General features: G+C 37.3%; 1 protein-coding gene across 4 annotated transcripts in view; it reads right to left on the reverse strand.

Annotated features, from left to right (window-relative positions):
- Nucleotides 1-22453, reverse strand: part of Lsamp (limbic system associated membrane protein) — a 688907-nt gene that overhangs the window by 325755 nt on the left and 340699 nt on the right. For all 4 annotated transcript variants that reach the window (XM_008842878.3, XM_008842877.2, XM_008842876.2 and 1 more), the window contains exon 2: nt 6976-7208. In XM_008842878.3, the coding sequence (XP_008841100.1) occupies nt 6976-7208 (233 nt within the window). The remainder of the gene's footprint in view (nt 1-6975; nt 7209-22453) is intronic.

Below are 22453 nucleotides of genomic sequence, written 5' to 3' on the forward strand. Positions count from 1 at the left end.
CAATTTATGATCACTGAGAAAAGGAGAATCAGTTTTCTCCAAAATGGGCCAGATGATAGGTTATCCAATCTCAGTGGTCATCCCTAAACACATGTACATATGAGCAACATTAAATGAACTCTGTAGGTTACTTACAAACACACACACACACATACACACACACACACACACACACAATTACAGAAAAGATAAGGAAATTGACAGGTAGTGAGGGGACATTGGAGAAGTGGAAGGGTGGTGGGGGAAGGGCAGAATTGATACAAACATAGTACTCAGACATGAAATTCTCAAGAAATAGAAAATTTTAAATTATAAAAAATAAATAACACGTTTTGAGGACAAACTGATAAAACAAAATTACCTGTATACAATGAATACACATTCACGTTAGCTTTCTTTAGCTCTTAATTGTGAATATATGGATTCAAAAAGTTATCTTTAATAGTCTTAAGAGTGCAGTTTCGCTGCTGTTGTTGTTGTTTAGGAAGCATGTTTCTTCACATGACGTCTGCAGTTTCCTGCTGAATTAGTTCTGGTACCACTAGGCACTGCTACTGTTATAACTTACTTCACCTCATTTTCAGAAAGAATGAATGCAGTTTGGAATAGCGTATGCATGTACAGTATTTATTTGATCTAATGAAAAATAGGTGAGCTACAGATGAAACAGGAAGGCATGGAGATAACACGTAATCATGAGTGGATGGGACTGACCTCGATACAGCTTTAATTCCTTTCCACAAGGGAAAAAAAATTTAAAACTACATGAAATAATAGTCACAATTCCTTTCTCCTTTCTCGTTTCATTTCTTTCTTTTGCGCTAGCAGCCTGAGTGCTTAGGTACTGTGTTGGATAGCTTTAGTGTCAACTTGACACACCTGGGTTGAGAGAGCCCCAGTTGGGGAATTGCCTCCATAGGACTGGCCTGTGGCCATGTCCATGGGGCATCATCTTGATTGTTGAGTGTTGTGGGAGGGCCCAGCCCACCCTGGGTGGTGCCACCCCTGGGCAGGTGGGCCTATGTTGCATAAGAAAGCAAGCTGAGCAGGGGCCAGGGGAGCAAGCCAGTAAGCAAGCAGCATTCTTCCATGGCCTGTGCTTCAGCTTCTGCCTCCAGGTTCCTGCCATGAGTTCCTACTTTGGGGTCCCTGATGAACTGTGACCCAGGAAATGTAAGACAAATAAACCCTTTCCTCCCCAAGTTGGTAGTGGTCAGAGTATTTTGTCACAGCAATTGAGAAACAAGCTAGAACAGATAGTGATGTCTTTCATGTCTGAACCTCACCTACTGATAGACACTCATGAGGCTGTTGTCTGGAAAATTAAAGAGTGAGAAATCTAGTAGACTTTAACATATAAAATATAAATTATAAATTATAGTTACAGCTAATCATTAAGACTCTCGATAATCAGCAGAATTAAGCATAAGAGAAAATCAAACCAATAAAGATTTCACATTCTTATTTTATTAGAATTCTTTAAAACTCAGAAAGCTACAGGCTAAATTCAATTCAACGCACCAGTGAAGCTTTTGTTTGAGGTTTAGTAAACAATTACTGTTTGCTGAAAAGAATTATCAATGAAGCATCATGTTTGTGAAGAAAGGGAAGAATGAGGGAAGACAAGAGGAGAGAAGCAACCAAAGATCTAAAAATACAGGCACTGAGGGGAGACAGGATGGCCTTAGACTTCTCTAAGAAATTTGATTAGCAGGAGGAGCATTTACCAGAACTGTAAGGCTGGCTTCTGAAAATTCCGATCCAAGAAACAATCATGAGAAAAATAATAAACTTGGTTTTCCTAATATTTGACTTTAAAATTATAAGGGTATAAAGAGGTATTATAATTGTAAGTCAGTATTAATACTCTAGAATTAATGAGGTAAAGAAAATGTGACTTCTAAGGGGTAGGGATTGAAAGCCAAATATTTTAGTCTTAAAATGAGTTTCATTCTCAGTATTTTTCACAGTTATTTTAATTGAGGTAGATATGCAACCAACTTCCTGATAAATATTGGATACATCCCTACCTGCCATGGGTGTGATTTGAATCACAGTGGCAAGAAAAATTCCAGAGGTTCTATTTTATATTACAGTGAAATTTGTGAATGTATTTGAAATACACTTCGAAACTCAAAAATGTTTTGAAAAAAAGTCTCCAATTTTAGTAGTTTCAGATGAAGTTATTTCTGAAAGAATGCCAAGTACACTAAAATATCATCGAAAGTTATCAAAAGGCTGAACCTGGAAAGAGCCACTCCACCAGGCATACCAACCCAAGACTGAGGCCAGTCTGGTCTACACAGTCAGTTCCAGGCAGCTGGAGCTACAGGGAGATCCTGTCTCAAAAAGATTATATGTATATATTTCTGTCATTATTTCCTTTGAATCCAGATAGAAATAAAGGTTCTAAACAAATACACTATTTGGGAGCCACTATTCTCAAATTTCAAACACCTAAATTAATCAATGTTTCTGATGAGTTACTCAGGTCGATTTTTCAGTTTTTATTGTTATAATCTACTAGTACCTAGTCTGTAAACTTTCAGACACAATTTGATGTGTCACACAGGAAAATGAACAGGCACAAAACAGCAAATCCCTCTCATTGAATGCTTAGATCCTAGAATAGTAATTCTTGATTATTTTGTGTGCATCTGAATCACCCAGAAAACATAATGTATTTGCAGTTATTGACCCATCTTTGGGATTCTGAGTTAATTGTTAAGATGTGTTCTCCGGCACAAGGGTTTTGATAAATGTAACAAACTAAAATGTTGAATTTACTTCAGCCTGCTCAATGATCACATCTAGAGATGTATTATGTTACCTTAACACATGCTTCCATAGGTAGCGAGTTCAATAAGACCAAGAAACCACAGGAGGGTGACATTCAGAGAAAGGAAGTAGGTATTATTAGTGGAAATAATGCCACTAATATTTACCTGCTTGTTTTATTGATATTAAAGGGTGATGTTTTCTTGTCCTGACTCTAATAAGTAGAAGCCATAGAAATAAAATATAGGCTTTACATATAGGTCTCTGTATTTATTAAGTAAACATGTTTATATTTGGGTAGCCTCAACTCCCAGCAAAAGAATATATATTGCAAAGCAATCACAAGTGATTCTAAAGATCACTGCTAACTTAATGCCTGTGTTGATGCAACACTTTATCCTGAGAACCTTATAAGGAAGATGTGTGCAGCTGCCATTTAGCCAGATAGAATTTGTTGAACTACATAGCATGTACGTTTAAACACAGGATATTTTTGTGTAATGATCTTTGTGACCTGCTAAACTCTTTTTCTTTGAAAAACAATAAACAAATTAAAAGAGAAAATACTTAAGATTCTGAAAAGTCACTAATATGTTGGAAATGGGTAAAAAGGACAAATGGCTTTGGGGATAAAATAAGATGCATTATAAACACTAAAACATATAAAGTTAAAATATGTTTTTTAAAGTGTAAACCAGTATGCCATAAACATTGCTTTGGTACCTGACAATGGACAGTTTAGGGAAAGAGATTTTCTTTCTATTGAGCTCTATGTAGGAAGGGTGGATCATGACATCTAAGGAACTCAGTATTTAATTAGTCCACTCTCTCTTATACACCAGTAGCTTTCATAATATTTGAGGAAACAATCACCTGAAACGAACCCAAACTACTTCCTTTCATGCATATATTCTCACATTATGTAATCATTTTTAGACAATTGTTCTCTATGCTCTGCCTTTATGTCAAGAGCCCAAGTATCACTTGGGAAGTTATCATACTCTCATTTTTTTTCAAATGTTATCCAGATTTGTTAAATCAGAAATTCTGAGGAGTTCATAATAATGCAAAATTAAGTAGATCATCTAAATGTTGCTGGTGCAAACTGCATTTCTTAATCCTCTTTAATAAGTGTAGATAAGGAAATAAATGTGATGTTGCTCTAAGGATAACAAGAAATGAGTCAAAGCAAGTTATACTCTGGGCAGCACAGGAGGGAGTCTTCTAGTGAGCACTGACAACATCACATGTTCTTTTGTATCATCAATATCAACATTACCATCTATTGTTGAGAACAAGTAATGTCTACATATCAAGCAGGGTAGGAGATCATCTAATTTAACCATCATAATAAATTCAGAAGGATTGAATTTTTAAGTTTCATCTCTATCTTATATGACAAAACTGAGCCTTGATGAAATTAAATGGGTTACTCCAAAGTTTATTCAGATAGAATGAAGGAAAATCGATTTGATTCAGGGTGTGTGACTACAGCACCCATCTTTTTAACTACTGTTTTTCAGTGTTATCTCATAGCTCCTTTGAGCTAAGAGTATCGCACTTTTGGTCAAGGAAACAAAAGAGTATTAAATGACTAATTAAACTATGGCACGTGATCAAGGTAGGACATAAAATATTTTTAAAAGTCTTTAGATTCTGAATGAAGAGACTGGGGAAAGAGGGATGTTGCCATAGCCAGAAGCAGAAATTTGATCCCCAGTACCACAAAACAAGTTATTCATTTGTTTGTTTTGTGGTACTGGGGATCAAACCCAAGGCATGAGATACATCCTCCAGACTCAGGATCTTTGAGGCAGCACAACACCCTGAAGAGCTGAGGGGCTGTATTGAAATCATGGACGTGTGAGTGGACAGAATCCTAGCAAGGTAGAGAGCAACACCAACATGCATATGGTCTTTCTGAAATCCCTCTACAGAACTCAGACTCCAGGAAGAGACAATTCTTCTCCAGCTCCTGTATAAGTACAGGATGGGTGGCTTGCTTTCTCCATCAAGGCAATGTGGTTAAGATGAGACTATAATAATATTCAAATCAGACAGAGATGTGTATCATGCACAGTTGTAAGCCAATAGGGAGCCTTGATAGGTTTGTATTTACACTGAATTTAATCTTGCTTATAACAAAATTATTTACAACTGCTTACTAGTAATATTCAAAGTATATGGGACAATGAATAGATGGTATTTAATCATTTATAGGCTCTTCTCCATTTCTTAATATTAAATTAAACTTAATATCATTTTCACTGAGTTCTGCTTCTAGGCTTCTAGTCATGTTTATAGCTTCAACGGACATAGACAAATGGGGAAAAAGGAAGAATTTTGATATTTAATGATGAGTTTAGACCTAAACATAAATCTTTAAAGTAGTGATTCCTAAGGTAATAGGAAAACCTTTCAACCCATTAGAAATGTTCCCAGATCTAATTCCAGGTCTGCTTGTCAATCAGCTACTCCATAAACTCTGGTGACCTTGAGCATGTAACTTATATTGAATGACCTTCTGTTTCTTCATCCTGAAACCAAAGTTTTAGTGTTCAGGTTGTCAATCATATTTCATGTAGGACAATACAAAATGCGTATTTTAGTCTCTAGGAAATTTATAATAACAGTGAAAACTCTGAAAGTAATAAAAAGTGTAGAAATGCCATAATGAAGCAAGTTTTTTCATGTATTTTCCATTATAGTGATACATGGTGTTAAACCATATCAAAAGGTAAAGGAGAAAAAAATCACAAGATCATGTCACTGATTGGCTGTTAGATAAAAATCTATCCTAAAGAGTCTTTAGAATTAATAGGCTAGTTCATTCTTCCCTTTGCTACTGAACCAGGTAGACATTCTCCTTGTATTTTGGGGCAGGTGTGTGTGTATGTGTGTGTGTGTGTGTGTGTGTGTGTGTGTGTGTGTGTATGCATGTCTGTGTATATACTTGATGTACTTACAGGAATTAGCAAATTGACTGATTGACATGTTAATACAGCTTTAGTTATGTTTACATGTTTTATGTGTTTTCTAAGATCTCAGCTCTATTTTCCGTTGCCCTAGGGCTTAGGCTCTCCTCAGTAGTCTAGAGGGAAACATTCTGTATATGTAGTAGAAATGTTTATTTCTAAGGAATAAGCTGTAGGCCATTGCAATGGACTAAAGTAGAAGTCATGTGACTAGAGAACCCTTGTACCAGGTAGACACTGATATGTTTGCTCCAAGATTCAATTTATAGTACAAAGACCTGAGAAGGAGGCAATAGTTTAATGATGCAATGATCAATTCCAAAACACATTAATAAAAGCTATAGCCAACCTTTGCCACACCACTGACTGCACTGGAATCCTGACAGGGGCCCTAAGGCCATACTTCATTTGCATTGAATTTACATAAAATTGTAAATGGAGAATGCATGAACACAGCCCCAATATTTATTAGTGTTCAGATCTTTCCTGGTCAATGGATTGAAACTGTAGAAGGTTTGACTTTGCTTGCAATAAAATTGTGGAGCTAATCAGCTTTCATTTCAAGGGGAAAGAGACTCAAGAAAGCCACAGTTTGTGGGCATGGGTATGCTATTTAGGGGTTTTAGTCCTCTAAAACCATGACTCAGATGTGCCCTTAAAAACCCCAGTGTAGAAAAAAAATTGTCCCTTATGATTTTACAAACACGATTTTTAGACTTGCTCACGGTAACCTATTAAAGGAAGATACAAGCTATACAGAAAGCTAACCAAGTGAGAAGGCATCAAGGCCTCTGAGAATGTTTGTTTTTCCAAAATTTTGCTATCACATAAACAAATAATTAATGGCAATTTGGGAGGCAAAGACAGATTAAAAACTCAACTTCTTAAATTCAGCAAAGCATGAGGTACCTACTGGAGTTAGTGAACTTCCTAAGATTATCACCATCTTGCATGCTTTTTTCTTTATTTTACCCTGCTCCAGTAGCTGAGATTTTGCTGTACTTTTTCTTACTCAAGGCTAGATTAAAAGCCACTAAATTATCACACAGTGGAAATATAGTATTCTTTCCCCTCTTAGTGGTTCAAGTCAATCGTCTAAAAGAAAAATATATATCTAGTATAGTAGTCTATTTGAGATTTGTTTTTCAGAAAGACTCTTACAAACATTTTGTTCATCCTGGTTGTTCCCAGGACCCACTCATTTATCCCACACTTCTCTTACCTTGCACGATCAAGTAAACTTGGGAGGTCTTAGGCTCATGCTGTGTCTGAACAGAGCATGTGTAGGAGCCCTCATCATAGACATCCACTTTCTGGATTCGGAGGCTGTACTCCAGAGAATGGCGTTTCTCCAGCTCAACTCGAGGATCCAGAGACCACTTGTCATGTCCAGCGAAAATGATACCAGAGCGGTTCAACCAGGCCACCTTTGAGTTCTTGTCTTCTACAACACATCTGACAGAGCAGAGTAATCATATTAGTACCTTACCATATCTGTATCTGTTTTCATTCTCTGCATGATCAGACTCAACAAGACCAATCAAGAAAAATAATTACATGCATAATGAATCATTGTCATGATATTTCTGGGAGTGCTAAGCATTTTCATTATTTCCTTTAAGATCTAATCACCATCCAATGGGTGAATGTCACTGTCATTATACTAGATTCGGTTCAACAATAAACAATCTGAATATAAGTAACACAGCCTGATAAAGTTAAATGATTCTTGACTTTCCAGTGTATTAGCCTATTCTTGTTCAGGAAAAGATAGCACACACAAAACTCCATCTGCTTAAGTATGTTGAGAATCATGCAGTTTATAAGGTGGTGCTTTACTCCATTTCCAAGTGTATTTATTATTTGATAAGTATTTCCTACAGACTTGCAAATCATGATCTGTCACTGTAAGAGTTAGACTATATTTCACTATTCATTTGTGACACCTAAGAACTTGGATTGCCCATGCTCAGGGATGAGAAGAGTGTGAACAAGTCCAAGGGTAAGCTGATAGATGTTGTATCAAAAAAATCAAAGCAAATATTATCTAGTTTAAGTCCTATTCCAGTTACTGAGGGCAGCAGGTTGCCTGATGATAAGATAATTTGCTACCAACATATCTGGTCATATTGAACAAATCAATCAAGAGAGAAAATAAAGGAAACAGATCTGTACTTCTTATTTCAAAGAAAATGAATGATAAATGTGTGTGTGTGTGTGTGTGTGTGTGTGTGTGTGTGTAGCCTTTTTCTGAGACTTAAAAAAGGAGAGAAAGAACAAAGGTTAGTAGAGAAAGGGTAAATCATGGAAAATGCAGTTTTTTCCTTTCAATTTTCTAGCAAAATAATCTGGTTAAAAAAACAACAACCAAGGAAACAAAAAATTATCTTCTCTCTATATCCCTATGGCAAGATAGATGCCAGTCCCACAGGAAGATGACCCAGCCCTGTTCATAGCTGCAGAGCCAGCTGCTCAACACTCTGGGGCATGAGAAGAAGGGTGGCAACTTTCAGGACCATGACAGCAGAACAATCAAAATGCCACATTTTCCTTTATTTTCTAGGTCAAGTCAAATACAAGTTTTTCTCCCAGGTGAAAACCTAGACAGTCTGCACCCGTGCATAGAGCATAGAGAGTAAGTTGACCAGAAATACACAGACTTTCCACATCTGGCTGTAGAGGCCAAGTTATATCTCTTCAGCAAGTAGAAATGTTGACTCCTTAAAACACTTTGTCCATAATGAAAAGACCTCCTTATCCCACTATTCTTGGGTAAACCGTATGTTTTATTTAGAGTGAAAATTTGACACACTGGGTGTCAAAATGCAAAGGTCTTAGTTTTTTTTCTTGTTTTTGCAAACAGCTCAATTTGGGTACCTGGTATTATCTTCACCTTCCAGAATGTGCTTCTGTGCTAGGCAGATATTACTGGGAATGATCACACCATCCTGCAATTTATGGCTACTCTACAAGGAACATAAAGCTCAGTTTATGGACAGATACTTGCTGTATCCTCCCAGATGTCACTTCTACTCTGCCTGTTAGCATTACTTCTCCCTAGTGTTGAAAACATCTTTCAATTCAGAGTCACTGAAAATTGACCGACTTCTAGACTATTGATGGAATTATAAATGCAGATTTTGACGTTTTTCTTGTCTGCTGTAAGGGGTGAAAATGAATCTATTTAAGTGTATTTTAAATCTCCAAGCCCAAATTCCCTTGCACTTTCCTCACATGTAAAGCTTTAACAGCAATAAGCAGACTTGCTATATCACCAGGAAGTGCTCTCAACATCCTTTAGTTCAGAAAAAGAGGCCACGATATATTTTCAAAAAACCAATGAACCCAGACCCTGTTCTGAGCTAGAAATTTAATAAATACACTTTTTGCCTTATTTATGTGAGTATTTCTCCAAACTAATCAAGACTGAAACAGGCATTTGGTTAAATACCTGTCAGGTCAACTAACATGAAGACACGGGTCACATGACTACCTATGCTCTGGACCCCCATCCCAAGTCATACAGCATCCACAGTAAACTGGATCAGTTTTCTTATCAGCATAAGGTAGAATTGCTAAGTCAGTTCTTTGGTATCATTTGGCATTTTAGCAATTTTTCTCCATGGAAAAGTTGAAATCACACACATCATTATTCCAAATTATCTTCTGAAAGTGTTCAGATCTATCTTACCTAAGAGGCAATTGACTATTTCAGCAGAATTGTCAGAGCCATAAAAATGCATCGACTGCAACACTGTATTATGTGGAAGTTTTGTCATGACAATCTACATAGCATCTTTTTTAACTTTCGCTTTTATCCTTCTTTATTTTTTTTTAATCTATCTCTTACTTGAGAACAAGTGAAAGGTGTGTTAGAATCCTGTCATACATTTTCTTACTGGCTCAGATAATTATCTAAACTCTAAGCATCAGAGAACAAAGAATGATGTTTTTAATAAAAGAAATTATGTCTCCTAACCCTTAGTGTTTCAGTTTTGTCAAAATTTCCCAAGTAAATGCATTAGCTCTATAAATTAGAAAATAATTCCTCTACAGCATGACTAAAATTTTACTAATGAAAAATGAGCAAATGCAATTCCATAACTAATCTACTTTTTAAATTTAAAAATACTTGATCTTTCAAATCTTAATAACTCATTAAGTCATAAATTGTAAACATAAGAAAAAGTTGCCAAAAGCACATATAATAATCTTAATTTGTACAACTCTGTATCTATTAAATGAACCAGTCATACAGGGTAATTCCAGACCACAGAATGCAAATGATCATCCTGGCATAAATACATATTCATCACTCACTGACTTGACAGTTTGCATCTGTGTATTAGACAGTCCTGAAGAGTGAATTAGGAGTAACCATAGCATTGTGATTGCCCTGAATTATTGTCCACATGAAATGCTGTTTCAATACTAGACAACATGCTAATTTAGAATATATACATATTGACTTTATCTCCCAAACAAGTCCAGATTAAAACAGGGAAGTGTTAGTGTTATGTATGGTTTGATTTAATGGAACGTTTTCTCAATGAGGTCATGATAATGCAAATAATCATCGGGTTAAGAAGTAGACTGTACTCTGAAAAAGACCTGGACCGTCAAGCCAGGAAGATGCATTGGGGATTGTCATAACTCTTCCGATGGTATTTGTAATTGGAAGCTGAGGCCCTGAGGGTATAGTAGAGGGGAGAGGGTGCATTCTCTCTCTCTCTCTCTCTCTCTCTCTCTCAATCTTTTTGTGCTACTATCATATCATGGGGGGGATCCTATTTACAACATCATCATACTCTATATTACATTCTTGTGTTAATAAGTTCATTAAAAACAATGGCCTTCTTGTAATTTACTTGCAGAGTTCTAAATGACTTAGCAGTATAAACATCATTTACAGGACTAGAGAGATGGCTCTTGCAGAGGACCCAGGTTTGGTTCCCAGCACCCACATGGCAGTTAAATATTGTCCATAACTCCAGTTCTAGGGGATTGGATGGCTTCTTCCAACCTCTGCCATCATTTCTTGGCACAAGTGCACTTATATACCTGCAGTCAATACAAGCATACATAAATAATAAACATAAGTAATAAATAAAATATTTTAAATATCTACTCAGTAGATACTGCTGAAATGTAGTCAAGACTTCGAATTTAACTTACTATTTAAATTACTATTTAACCAATCATTAAATTTTTACTGATTGTATAATACAAGAAGAATAAATGGATAGTAAGAAATAATTAAAATTATATGATCTAAGGTAGCATTTAAATAGAACTATTGGCCAGGTGTGGTAGCTCACACCTTTATTTCCAGAACTCAGGATGCAGAGGCAAGTGGATCTTTGTGAGATAGAGGCCAGCTATGATTACATAGTAAGTTCCAAGCTAGATGAGGCTACAGGGAGACCCTGTCTTAAAAAAATTAGAAGTATTGTATAATAGTAAAATGGAAATGAAAAATAGAGGGTTGGCAAGATGGCTCAGTAGGTAAATCACTTGCCATGCAAACCTGACACCCTGAGATCAATCAAGAGAACACACAGAAAGGTGAAAAGAAAGAATGAATTCCAAAAGTTGTCCTGCACATGTGCCGTAGCATGCATCTGGCCATTGTACATGCTATACACACACATATATGCACACAATGACAGCAATAACTACATAAACTTCTTTAAAGAAATAAAAATGAAGTGAAAGAGAAATAATATTCCATATTATACTGAGAAGAAAAATCACATCTGGAAATAATCTGTATTACAGGTTTAAAAAAAAATGACAAGACACATGTAGCACCAAATAAGTGCTCAGTAACCTTCTGTAAGTGTAAGCCCTTTAATATTGGGTAGATTACTTAACTAGAAAACTATAGTTTTGTTTTAATGCCAACTTTTAAAACAACAAGAGAGGTAAGGAAAGAAAACGTTATCTACCCTGTGTAGTGTATCTGAATCCATCGAAGTGCCATAAGACATCAGTGCATTCAGAAAAGTCTGAAGCACTGGCTCTCCTCAGACACTTTATGCCAGGCATAGTTTTCACATTTCCAGGAGCAGGTACATTGCACGGCCACACTGACAATCCCACACCACTGTGAAAGGCGCTTGGGCTTACACTTTTAAAACAATGAATGCAACTGGAAATGAAAAGATGTTCAATTGAGTGTTTAATAATTCATTCACATATTTGCTGACAGGATATCCATCACATAAATGATATATGCCTATCAAATATTAAACCTCTTTAAATGCTGTGGTGGTTTGAATGAAAATGTCCCCTATAGGCTCCAAGTGTTTGGACATTTTGTCCCCAGTTGATGGCGCTGTTTTGGGAGGTTTTAGAAGGTGTGGCTATCCTGGAGGAAGCATGTCACTGGGGGTGGGCTTAGAGAGTTCTTAAGCCTTGCCAGATCTCTAGTCGCTTTCTTGCTTCCTGTGCCTGCATGATGATGTGAGAACTTAGCTTCTGCTGCTCAGCAGCCACCTCCAGCCACCATGCTTCCCTGCTATGATGGACTGTAATTCCCCTGGAACCGTAAACTCAAATCAACTCTTCTTTCTATAAGTTGCTCCAGTCAGTGTTTCTATCACAGGAAAAGAAAAGTGACTAATGCAATTGCTAATAAGCATATAATTGTAAATTTAACAACTATTACTGGCTAGAAACTTATTTACCATCTTAACTTGGTATTTATATTAGCATAACTTTATATGTTTTTCATTCCTTATTGGACTATTGTTATATGGTATTTATTTAAGGAAAAGATAGCAAATACACACATCTTACTTAATCTGTACTCAGCAATCGACATGGCTTACATTCACACTGCAGGGGACAGTGTAACTGGTTTCATAGAAGCTAATTTGCTTCTAAAGACATGACAGATGAATGTGTCCCTAGGTAACACTGGCAATATGTAGAAGCTTTTTTTTTTTTTTTTTGGTCACAATTGGTATCAATAGAGGGGAGAGATCAGGTGTGTTACACAAAATACTTTGTTTTCAGCTGGGTGTGGGGTTACATGCCTTTAATCCCAGTACTAGGGAGGCAGAAGCCCATGGATCTCTGTGAGATCAAGGCCAGTCTGGTCTACATAGTGAGTTCCAGGCCTGTTGAGGAGATTCCATCTCAAAACCAAAACAAAACAAAGAGATGTTTGTTTCCTACCCAGAGTGTGGACAAGGCCATGGGTGAGGAACCTGAGTTAGGTCTTTAGCCTCTGGTTTAAATACCTAGACTCATAAAGCAAACATCCACATAGAAATTGCATTTTTCATAAACATATTTTTCTTCATTCACAGGCACTTAATTGCCACCAGAAAATTATCTGAACTATAGGTCAAGTTCATAGAAAAATTACTACAATAAGACCAAGGAATATTTTGGTTTTAAGTTAATAATTAAACACTATTTAAAAACTCAAATGAAGAGGATTTCAAATGATTAGATGCACAGAAAGTTACATTAATCTAAGGTGATAGGTGTAGGTGTGTTAGCTATCCTGATGTTGTTATTACATATGGTATATGTGCATTGGAATCACTATACCCTATAAATACATGCCATTACTGTGTGTCAATTGAAGGTAAAAATTTACTAAAATAAGATAACATTGTACACATTTAGTTGCATTATTTTGTTTTAATTATTGTATAATGACATATTTCTGTACTCTATATTGTTACTGGTGAAAGAAAAAGCTCTAACTTGATTGGTAACTATGCTAGATAGGTTTAGTTGTCAACTTGACACACCTGATTAGAGGAAACCTCAATTGAGGAACTGTGTCCATTGGACTGGCCTATGGCCACATATGTGGGGTATTTTTTTGATTGTTGAGTAAAGTGGGAGGGCCCAGTCCACTATGGGAAGTGCCACCCTTGGACAAGTTTTGCAGTGTGTAAGGTCCAGTTCCCATTATCCTCACCAATATTTGCTATTACTTGTTAGGAAAACATTTTTATTAGCTTTTATTTTTTACATTTGCAAATCTTTCTTATGTAAGATGTGGAAAGATGCAAGATGTGAATGGGAAAGAACTCTTTAAGAACATGTTGGCCATTTATTTTGGTGCTGTTTACTCTGTAACTTCAATCCTACAAATAAAACCCTTAGTGAATCAGCAGAACTATCATAGAATCATTTCACTCTAGAAAGAGATAATTGGTCTGGGAAGTGATGCTATATATTACCAGCATTAAAAGTGTGGAATCAGGAAAATTTTTAAGCAGAGGATAGAATAAACCATCATGAAAATATCCCAAACTCTTCTGACTCAGAAGTCCTTAGTCTGGCTTTACAACATTATTTTAAGTATAATGAATTTTAAGATCTTTGCAAACACATTTTTAAAAATACCCAGTTAGCTAACTACAAATTTAAGAGATTTAGTATTATCAATTACTTTGGTTCTTATTCAGTTAGCTGCATTACCGTTTTCTAACATTAGACTCAGTAAGAAATGAAAAAGGAACTCTGGGGGTTGACTTCTGCCCCTTAGCTGCCCCTACTGACCTTTTCTACAAGAAGCTTCTGCCACCCTTGCTTTAAGCTTTGCTTGGGGGCAGGTGTTGTTGTTTTATCAATAATATAGTTTTTAATTGGGTTGTGCACACTGATTACTTCATATACATATGCTATTGCAACAGTATGATATAAGCATAACTTTCACATGCACTGGGAAATCAAAGACATTCATGAGCTCCACTTTATTTTAATGATTGCTTTATTGCAGTGGACTAGAACTAAACTCCCAAATCTCTGAGATATATCTCTAATAACATGTAATTTCACACAATGTTTTACTAGCATGAAAATTTCAGAAAGACTGTATTGCAATAGCACTTAAAAAAGAAATCGTGCAGGAATTTTTGTTCTGGTCCTAGACCATGGCTAGGAGAGCTAAATGATTGATGTGTGGGTTAACATTAGTCCTAAGACCCTAAGAACACCTGAGGCCAACAGATCACTCAGTGGTTAAAGGTGTACACTGCTATTGCAGAGGACCTTTTCTAAACGAAGCTTCAGTGCCCCAGTTTGGTTCCTAACACCCACACATTGCACCTCACAACCACCTGTAACTCAAGCTCCAGAGAGATAAGATGCTTCAGACTTCCTCAGGCACCTGCACTAACTGTGCATACTCTCTCTCTCTCTCTCTCTCTCTCTCTCTCTCTCTCACACACACACACACACACACACATCTATAATAATTAAAAATAGAATAATAAATCTTTTTTCGAAAGAACAGCACCCGACCAAGACTTTCCATATTGTTGAAGAGGATCAGTGTTGCTCCTCCGTGGCACAGGAGTAATATCTGACACCTTAGATGCTTTTCCTCAATAAATGGGCTAATGTACTTAGAGTACTTAGTGAGCTGTGGAAGAGCCCAAAAAATTTGGTTCCAACATCATTCTTTAATTTGAAACTTGAAGAGTCACTCTGTAGCAACCCAATTTTGGGGCTAAATTTAGCAACCTTGGGTTATGCTGATGTAACTAGTCCTTACTCATTAACAGACAACTCTGGAAAAAACTTTCAGGAACCTGGGTTCTTGGACATTTTATTCTTCCATGTCCTCTATGGTTAGCAATATTGTCTTAAAGACCATAAACTTTGAGTTGAAAGCCTAATGATACAGCAGGGTTAAAATTCAATAGTAAACTGAGGTTGTTATACCATTTATAGAACACTTTAAAAGTAATTTTTGATCGTTTGTGCATAGATAACCATGGACTTAAAAGTTTTACCACTTTCTATCAGGTTCAATTAGTTACATAAATGGCAGAACCAAAATATAGCCCTCATTCCAGGGCAAGAATAGAGGACAGCAGTTGACCCATGTTGTGCTTTTTGATCTGTGGAGGTCTGCTGGCGCAGCTGGGGCTCCTCCAGGGTGGCATACCCTCCACGCTGTATGCCTTGTGAACTCTCTTGTTGCAAGAAGAAGGCTCACTCCATGCCAGAGAGCAATGCCAGCTATACCCACCCATGGGTTACCATGTAGCATGGGTTACCTACCCTTCCCACTCCTTTGAACTACAGATTCTCCCCTTTCAACCCCATACAGTTTAGAGAATATGAAGAAAAAAATTCAAATTTTGCTTTTGTTTCAATTCTCCCTATGAAGCTCTATTCTTCATAAAAATTTTCTTCTACTTAGAATGAGGAAAAAAAAGCCTTTAGCTGTATCTATAAAAACATAAAATTAGTCTTGGGAACTGGCTCTGATGTGTACTTAAACTCCTTACTTGCTATATGCAATTAAAAACAATTCCAGAGCTATTTGAAGAAAATTTGCTACCTTCTAAGTCATTAAAAGGAAATATCAGAAATGTGCTAAGTTTTAAAAGGAAAAATGTGGTATATTCTTTATCTCATTCTAGCAGTAAGGAGAAATAAAAGTGCTTACAATAAATTATGAGGCACTTCGGAAGAGCATTCTGATGTATGAGGCATGGCTGTAAAGTCAGAAGACTATTTTCCATAAGTCTCACTTGAAAACCTAGCCCCTTACTTTATAGTCTTATCATACCCTGCATTATGCAAATGTTGCCAATGGAGCAGAACCACATCATAATACAAGTCATCATTGCATTACATGCATTTAGATATAATTCAGATAAAATTGTGCCAGGACATGACAATTAATAGATACAGCATGCATACTATTACAGAGTTAGCACATAGAAAGTAAGTATACAAATAAATAACTTAGAAATGAGGCAGATTAACAGGACTACAGTTAGAAAAGGGCTCTTCTGTCTGGTGTGCCCTCACAGGTAGAGGTACAGGTAAAAGAGATAAAAATAAAGGCAGGTAAACATAAAGAGCCGAAGAAGTTTTTACTTTTAGAAATATATTTTATGGATACAAGTGTGAAATAGGAGACTCCAGAAGCTGCAAACTGATGGAGATATTATCGAACAGATCCATCATAGGTGAAGGAAATGTAGTGGCCCCTCCCCCAGCTGCCAGGAAGCTCATAGATCACTGGTGAATGGATATAAATCACAAGGACATGTCTCACAGGGAGAATAGTAATCATAAGGATTTTTGCCACTTCCATGTTGATTCTCCATCATCCACTTTCCACTCCATCTCAACATCTGTATTTCCTGCCTCCAAATGATTTTCCCAGTATTGTCCTGTAAAGGACCGTGGTGTGAGACTGTCTTTAACTTTAGGTATCAACCTATTTTTGTTGTTTTTCTCTTTTCATCATGCCTGCCTTTCCCATCATGCTTTTTCCCTCATCTAAACCTTTTGCTGAAAGCTCGTCACTCCTGAACAGTTCAACAATCAATTTGTGAATGGGAGCTAGAGCCAGGTGATCACAAAGAGCTTCAGAAGTTACTGTAAGAGTTGGAATAAAAGCAAGAGCTGGTGAGTTTGAGGGAAACTCTTGTGATGAACTCAGCCTGCTTAAGCTGCAGAATAATAGAAGCAACTCCAATGTCCAAATGCATAAAGCACCAACCACAGTCGGGTGTTGGAGGTGAAGAGAGCTTCCTGATATCTGGATTTGAGAGAGGGAAGAAGTCAGAGGTTACTACCTCTTCTATATCCACCAAATAATTTAACTTTGAAATATCACAGCCAGTCTGTGTTCAAGGGATAACTGTGAGTGTTCAAGGTGAAGGTCTTCAAAGGAGCCCTATGACTCAAAAGTACTGTGTTTTCAGCCTGAGGGCATTCATACTCCACTTCTGACTCTGTCCCTGCTCCATGCTAACTTTGAGGCTGTATTACTGAAGGACATCCCTCTCAGTGACTTTCAAATATGACTTTTAAATGAGACGATAGAATCAAGTAGAGACTAGTAAGGCATTACTTTTGAACCATTCCTTTTTCTTCTAGAATAATTATCACTGTTTATGGTCAACACCTCTTCATCTGGCACTGAGAACTCTATTGAAATCTCAGTATGTGCTCAACAGCATAAATTATGTCTGACCAATCAATACTGTCCACTCTTCTAATGAGCAAATCACATTTTCCTGTCTCCATCAAGACAACTCTCAGAAGGATATTAGTGATCCCTAATTACCAAATCCAATGGACGGAAGTGTCTGTTCTATTTTATCTCTCCAAAGCTTTACCACACAGCCTTCATTTTCCTGTCTTTCCCAACTCTCCTTGTGTTTCTCAGTTTCCACAGCTACCTCCTCTTTCTTCATTTACCTTTGTTACAGAGTTTGAAACCACTGGAAAAAAGACCACCATACCCGATTCAAATTTTAATTGGTCAAATTTATTAGGTCTATAGCCCTCCCTGGTCCCTAAGTCAGATTCAGGACCCATGGCCCCTGAGGAAAGGGTGAAACTAGCTTATAAAGGCAAAAACCACAAATATCATAGGAATTCCATCACACATGAGTAGTGCCAAGTGGTCCTGAGTATGGTCAGGGCGCCCCAAGTCAGCAGATAAGCAAACTATAGAAGCCAGAACAAGCTTGTTAGTCCTTCTCTTAACAGACCTTGACAGTAAGGCACTTTGTTATTTAGGCTTCTTGGCTGAGCAAGAAGCACAGCTGCAGTGTCTGGGAGGTGACCAAGGTCAGATACTCCAAAGAAAACACTCTTATAAGGGGAAGCAACCAAGTTAACCTGGAAGCTAGATGTTTTTCTAGATTTTGAAGATTAAAATGACTGCTTTATACAAAATGAAGTTACTTTGGCTATAACAATTTGGGGGACTCCACTTGGGGCCATTACTTCTGCAGTATGCTCCGTATGCTCCTGCCTCAGAATCGTACTTTTCCTCTTTCCTGGGGTCATGGAGTATTCCAGAGAGAGAGAGAGAGAGAGAGAGAGAGAGAGAGAGAGAGAGAGAGAAAGAGAGAGAGAGAGATTTGAGTCCTAATTATACTTCATGTGATTGAAATCTAAAACAGAGTCCTTCTTTTTTAGTGTTCAGTTAATGGAGTAAGTCACAATTCATTTCTGATCTTAATTTAGTAGGTACAGTTATCTTTGTTTCCCTGTTCTCTTTCATGTCACTTATATAATCAAATGTTATTTAATATTTTTGTTCCTAACATTGAGCTCTGCCCCTGTGCTGCTTAGTTTTTGTCAATTTGACACAAACCGGAGTCACCTGGGAAAGGGGAACTTCAGTGGAGGCATTTCCTCCATCAGACTGTTCTGTGGGCGTGTCTGAGGGGGCATTTTCTTGCTTGTTAATTGATGTAGGAAGGCCAAGCCCACTGAGGGTGGTGCCATCCCTGGGCAGGTGGGCCTGAGCTATGTAAGAAAGATAGCTGAATGCAAGCAAGGAGCAAGCCAGAAAGCAGCATTCCTTCTTGATCTCTCTTAGCTCCCCGACTCCAGGTTCCTTCCTTGAGTTCCTGCCTCTATAGGATCTTGATGGTGGACGGCATGCTGTAAGCCAAATAATCCCTTTCCTTCCCCCAAGATTGTTTTGGCCAGCATTTTATCACAGCAACTGAAAACAAACAGAAACATTTCCACTGTCACACATTATTGATGAGAGCCTTGTCACCCTACTAGCACCAGTGCATATCTCCACATGATGTTTTAGCCAGTGGCACAGTATCCTTAACTCACAGCTAGTGTATGCACCTTTTTTATGAATAGGACATATATAAAAGGTTGCCCATATAATCCTCTGATTTCAATGTTTGCCTATTAAAGTCCAAATAAGTCAACTAATCCTAATCAGGTCCTTCTTCCTTTCCTATCAGTTCAATCTCTTCATGTGACACTCTTGCTCTACTTTGAACGCCATTAAAAAAAAAAAATCATTAAAGTGCATGAGTGCTTTGCCTGCGTGTATGTAACTGTGTCACTTGTTAGCAATACTTGAGGAGGCCAGAGGAGGGTTTGGTATCCCCTGGAACTGGGGATACAGACAGTAGTTAGCTCCCATTTGGGTGCTGGGAATCAAACCACAATCCTCTGCAAGAGCAGCTAGTGCTCTTAACCACTAAGCCATTTCTGAGCCCATGAACTTTATTTAGGCTCCACCTCACTCTTTCTAGCTCTGGGTGTTCTGTTTCTCTTGTACCTACCATATTCCTCTACAAGCCCCTGCTTACTGTACAAAACCCACCTCAGGAGTGCCTTCCCTTGTGAAGCAGCCCCTAAACTTAACATCTCCAGCTCATGCTGGGATTTAACTCTTTGGAACTTATTGTTTCTCTTTTATCATGATTTTAATAGATCAAAACCACATCTCCTTATTCCTTTGCATCTCTATTTCCTGACAAAATGTCTGCACAGAAAGTGACTGAACAATTATTTATTGGGTGAATTAATATACCAAGAATCTCTCACCTCTGCTCTTACATGCTTAGGAATGTTCTCTTCCTGATATAATCTTAAAAGTAAAGGAAACTTAGTATTCCAAGTGGTTTTAAAGGTGGAAATAGTGATGAGAGTGATGAGACATTGTTCTTTCAATGTCACCTCTTGTTTCCCTATGTAGGCTATCATTTTTAAATTGTATTTTGCTTAAAGAAAATTGATGACACTTTTTCTATCACAGATATATTATTTACTATAATAGAGATGGAAAAATATTTTTTTTCCTGTCTATTGCTTTTTTGAGACAGAATCTGGCTATGTAGCTCAGACTGCTCTCAAAATTCATGATCTGCCTGTTCTGTCTCCCAAAAGTTGGGATTACAGGTTTGTATATCCTGCCTAGCATTTAAAAGTAAATTTTTTGAAGAGAAAATGTATGTAGTGGAAACTTTGAAGTGCATAAAATTCTTGCAAGTGTGAAACAGAGTGAAAACAGTAATGCTTTCAAATTCTCCAGTGGCTGCCTTGAGTTCTTGAGTTGGATAGACTTTATTAGGAATCTTGATTTTTTGTTTTTGTTTTGTTTTGTTTTGCTTTGTTTTATGTCTCTCACCCTAATGACTCCTTCTTAATGATCCACGTGAATATATTCTACCCAGTACTCTACTATTATACTGAGGACTAAATACCTTCTGTAGCATAATTTACCTTTTGAGTTTACATGGGCTTTGTGTCTGGGTTGTAATCAATTTTCTCACTGTTCATCTCTAGTGAAGTAGGTTAATTTGGTCTCATACAACATATAATATTTTTCTTTCTCCACTTCATTTCACTGTGAAATTAGCAATTATTTTTTTCCTTCAAGATAATAATACAATCAAGGAAAAAAACAGAAAGGGTGATAAAAAGATACATAAAATGGGATTTTATCCATTGATCCTTTCTTGTATGTAAGGCCACTGAAATCAGACATTCTGGAATTTTCCAATCAATAAGAGGCACTATAGTTATTCAAATAAAACTTCTTAATTCTTTTAAATTGGTATTTTTCCCCATTTTTTCCTTTGGTTATTGTAAGGCAATCTCAACTGTCTGGATGCCAATATTTGATTTTGCAATCAGGATTGAGCAAAGCTTCCTAAAGCCTAGCATGGGATATGTGTCAACTTGACAAGGTAATTAGTTCCCAGATATTTGGTTGCACATTATTTCTGGGTGTGTTTGTGAGGATGTTTCTGGATGAGGTGAACAAGTGAATGGTAGACTGGCTAAGGCAGATTGCCCTCTCATTGTGTGTAGTAGTGGCCATATAATCATTGCGATGACTTCCTACAATCTTGTATCCTCCAGTCCTTCAACAATTTTCAAGGATTTCAGTACTCACACAGTGGACCTCAGTTATTAACTAGACAGGCCACACTATATTGCATAGAAAAGGACAGCCACCCTGGGATTCCTCAGATGGTGGACCTTCCTCCTACAGATTGCTGGCTCAGCCTTAGTTATGTTTCATACAACTGCCACCAAAACACGAAGGTATGTTGCCACAGACCTCGTGGGGAAGGATGAGCATGAAAGAATATTGCTGTGGTTGCTCCATTTTCAAAAGTTTCAGCCTTAGTTGCATGCCTTGTTCCTCAAAGCCAGGACTATCTTATTGCTGTTTCCAAACTCGTCCTTATTTTTTCCATACCCCTTATTTGGGCACCAAGTAGTTGTATTAACTTTTCCTGGAGAGTTGTGAAAAAAAGCCTGTTCATCAACAACAAACCCAAGTTTAATGATTCTACCAAACTCCAAGTTAGTGACCTGATGAATATATTGGGATTACTTGCAGAGCATGTATGAGGTATTGTTTACAGGCCTGTGGGTGACCCCAAAGAAAATGCATCACTGCCAAGCTAAGCAAGTGATGAAGGTCTGTTTAGGTTTGTTAGGATATATAAAGGATGAGACAAAAATAATATACACATAATCTTAAAATGTCTATGGTCATAGTTTAGTCAACTAGTTTAAGGAACAAAACATATATCTAGTCAAGGTTTATCTGAGGCTATTTGGTTTTTTACCCAAGCCTTATCTATATAGCACATGATAATTAAAAGTACCAGACTTGTGGAACCAACCTTATAGAATGTTTAATAGCCATAGTTTGGGGACTATACTAATGTGGTCAGAGGGACTTATAGGACAGTTTTTGCCCCTTGCCCTCCAAGGTTGACTAAGTTCCAAGGGACAATGAACATCTCTCAAAATGTCCTGTAACTGTGGTGAGTCACCTGTCCTCTTGTTCAGGGAAGCCATGGAGACCCCATGAGATGGACTTGAACCAGTGTCCAGTCTACAAAGAGGAGGTCAACTCAGAGGAAACATCTCATTCATGCTTCCAAGTAAAGCCAGACATGGGTGAGAAG

This window comes from Nannospalax galili, unplaced genomic scaffold, assembly GCF_000622305.1.
Source record: "Nannospalax galili isolate Female #2095 unplaced genomic scaffold, S.galili_v1.0 scaffold18, whole genome shotgun sequence".
In the NCBI taxonomy this organism is placed as follows: Eukaryota; Metazoa; Chordata; class Mammalia; order Rodentia; family Spalacidae; genus Nannospalax; species Nannospalax galili.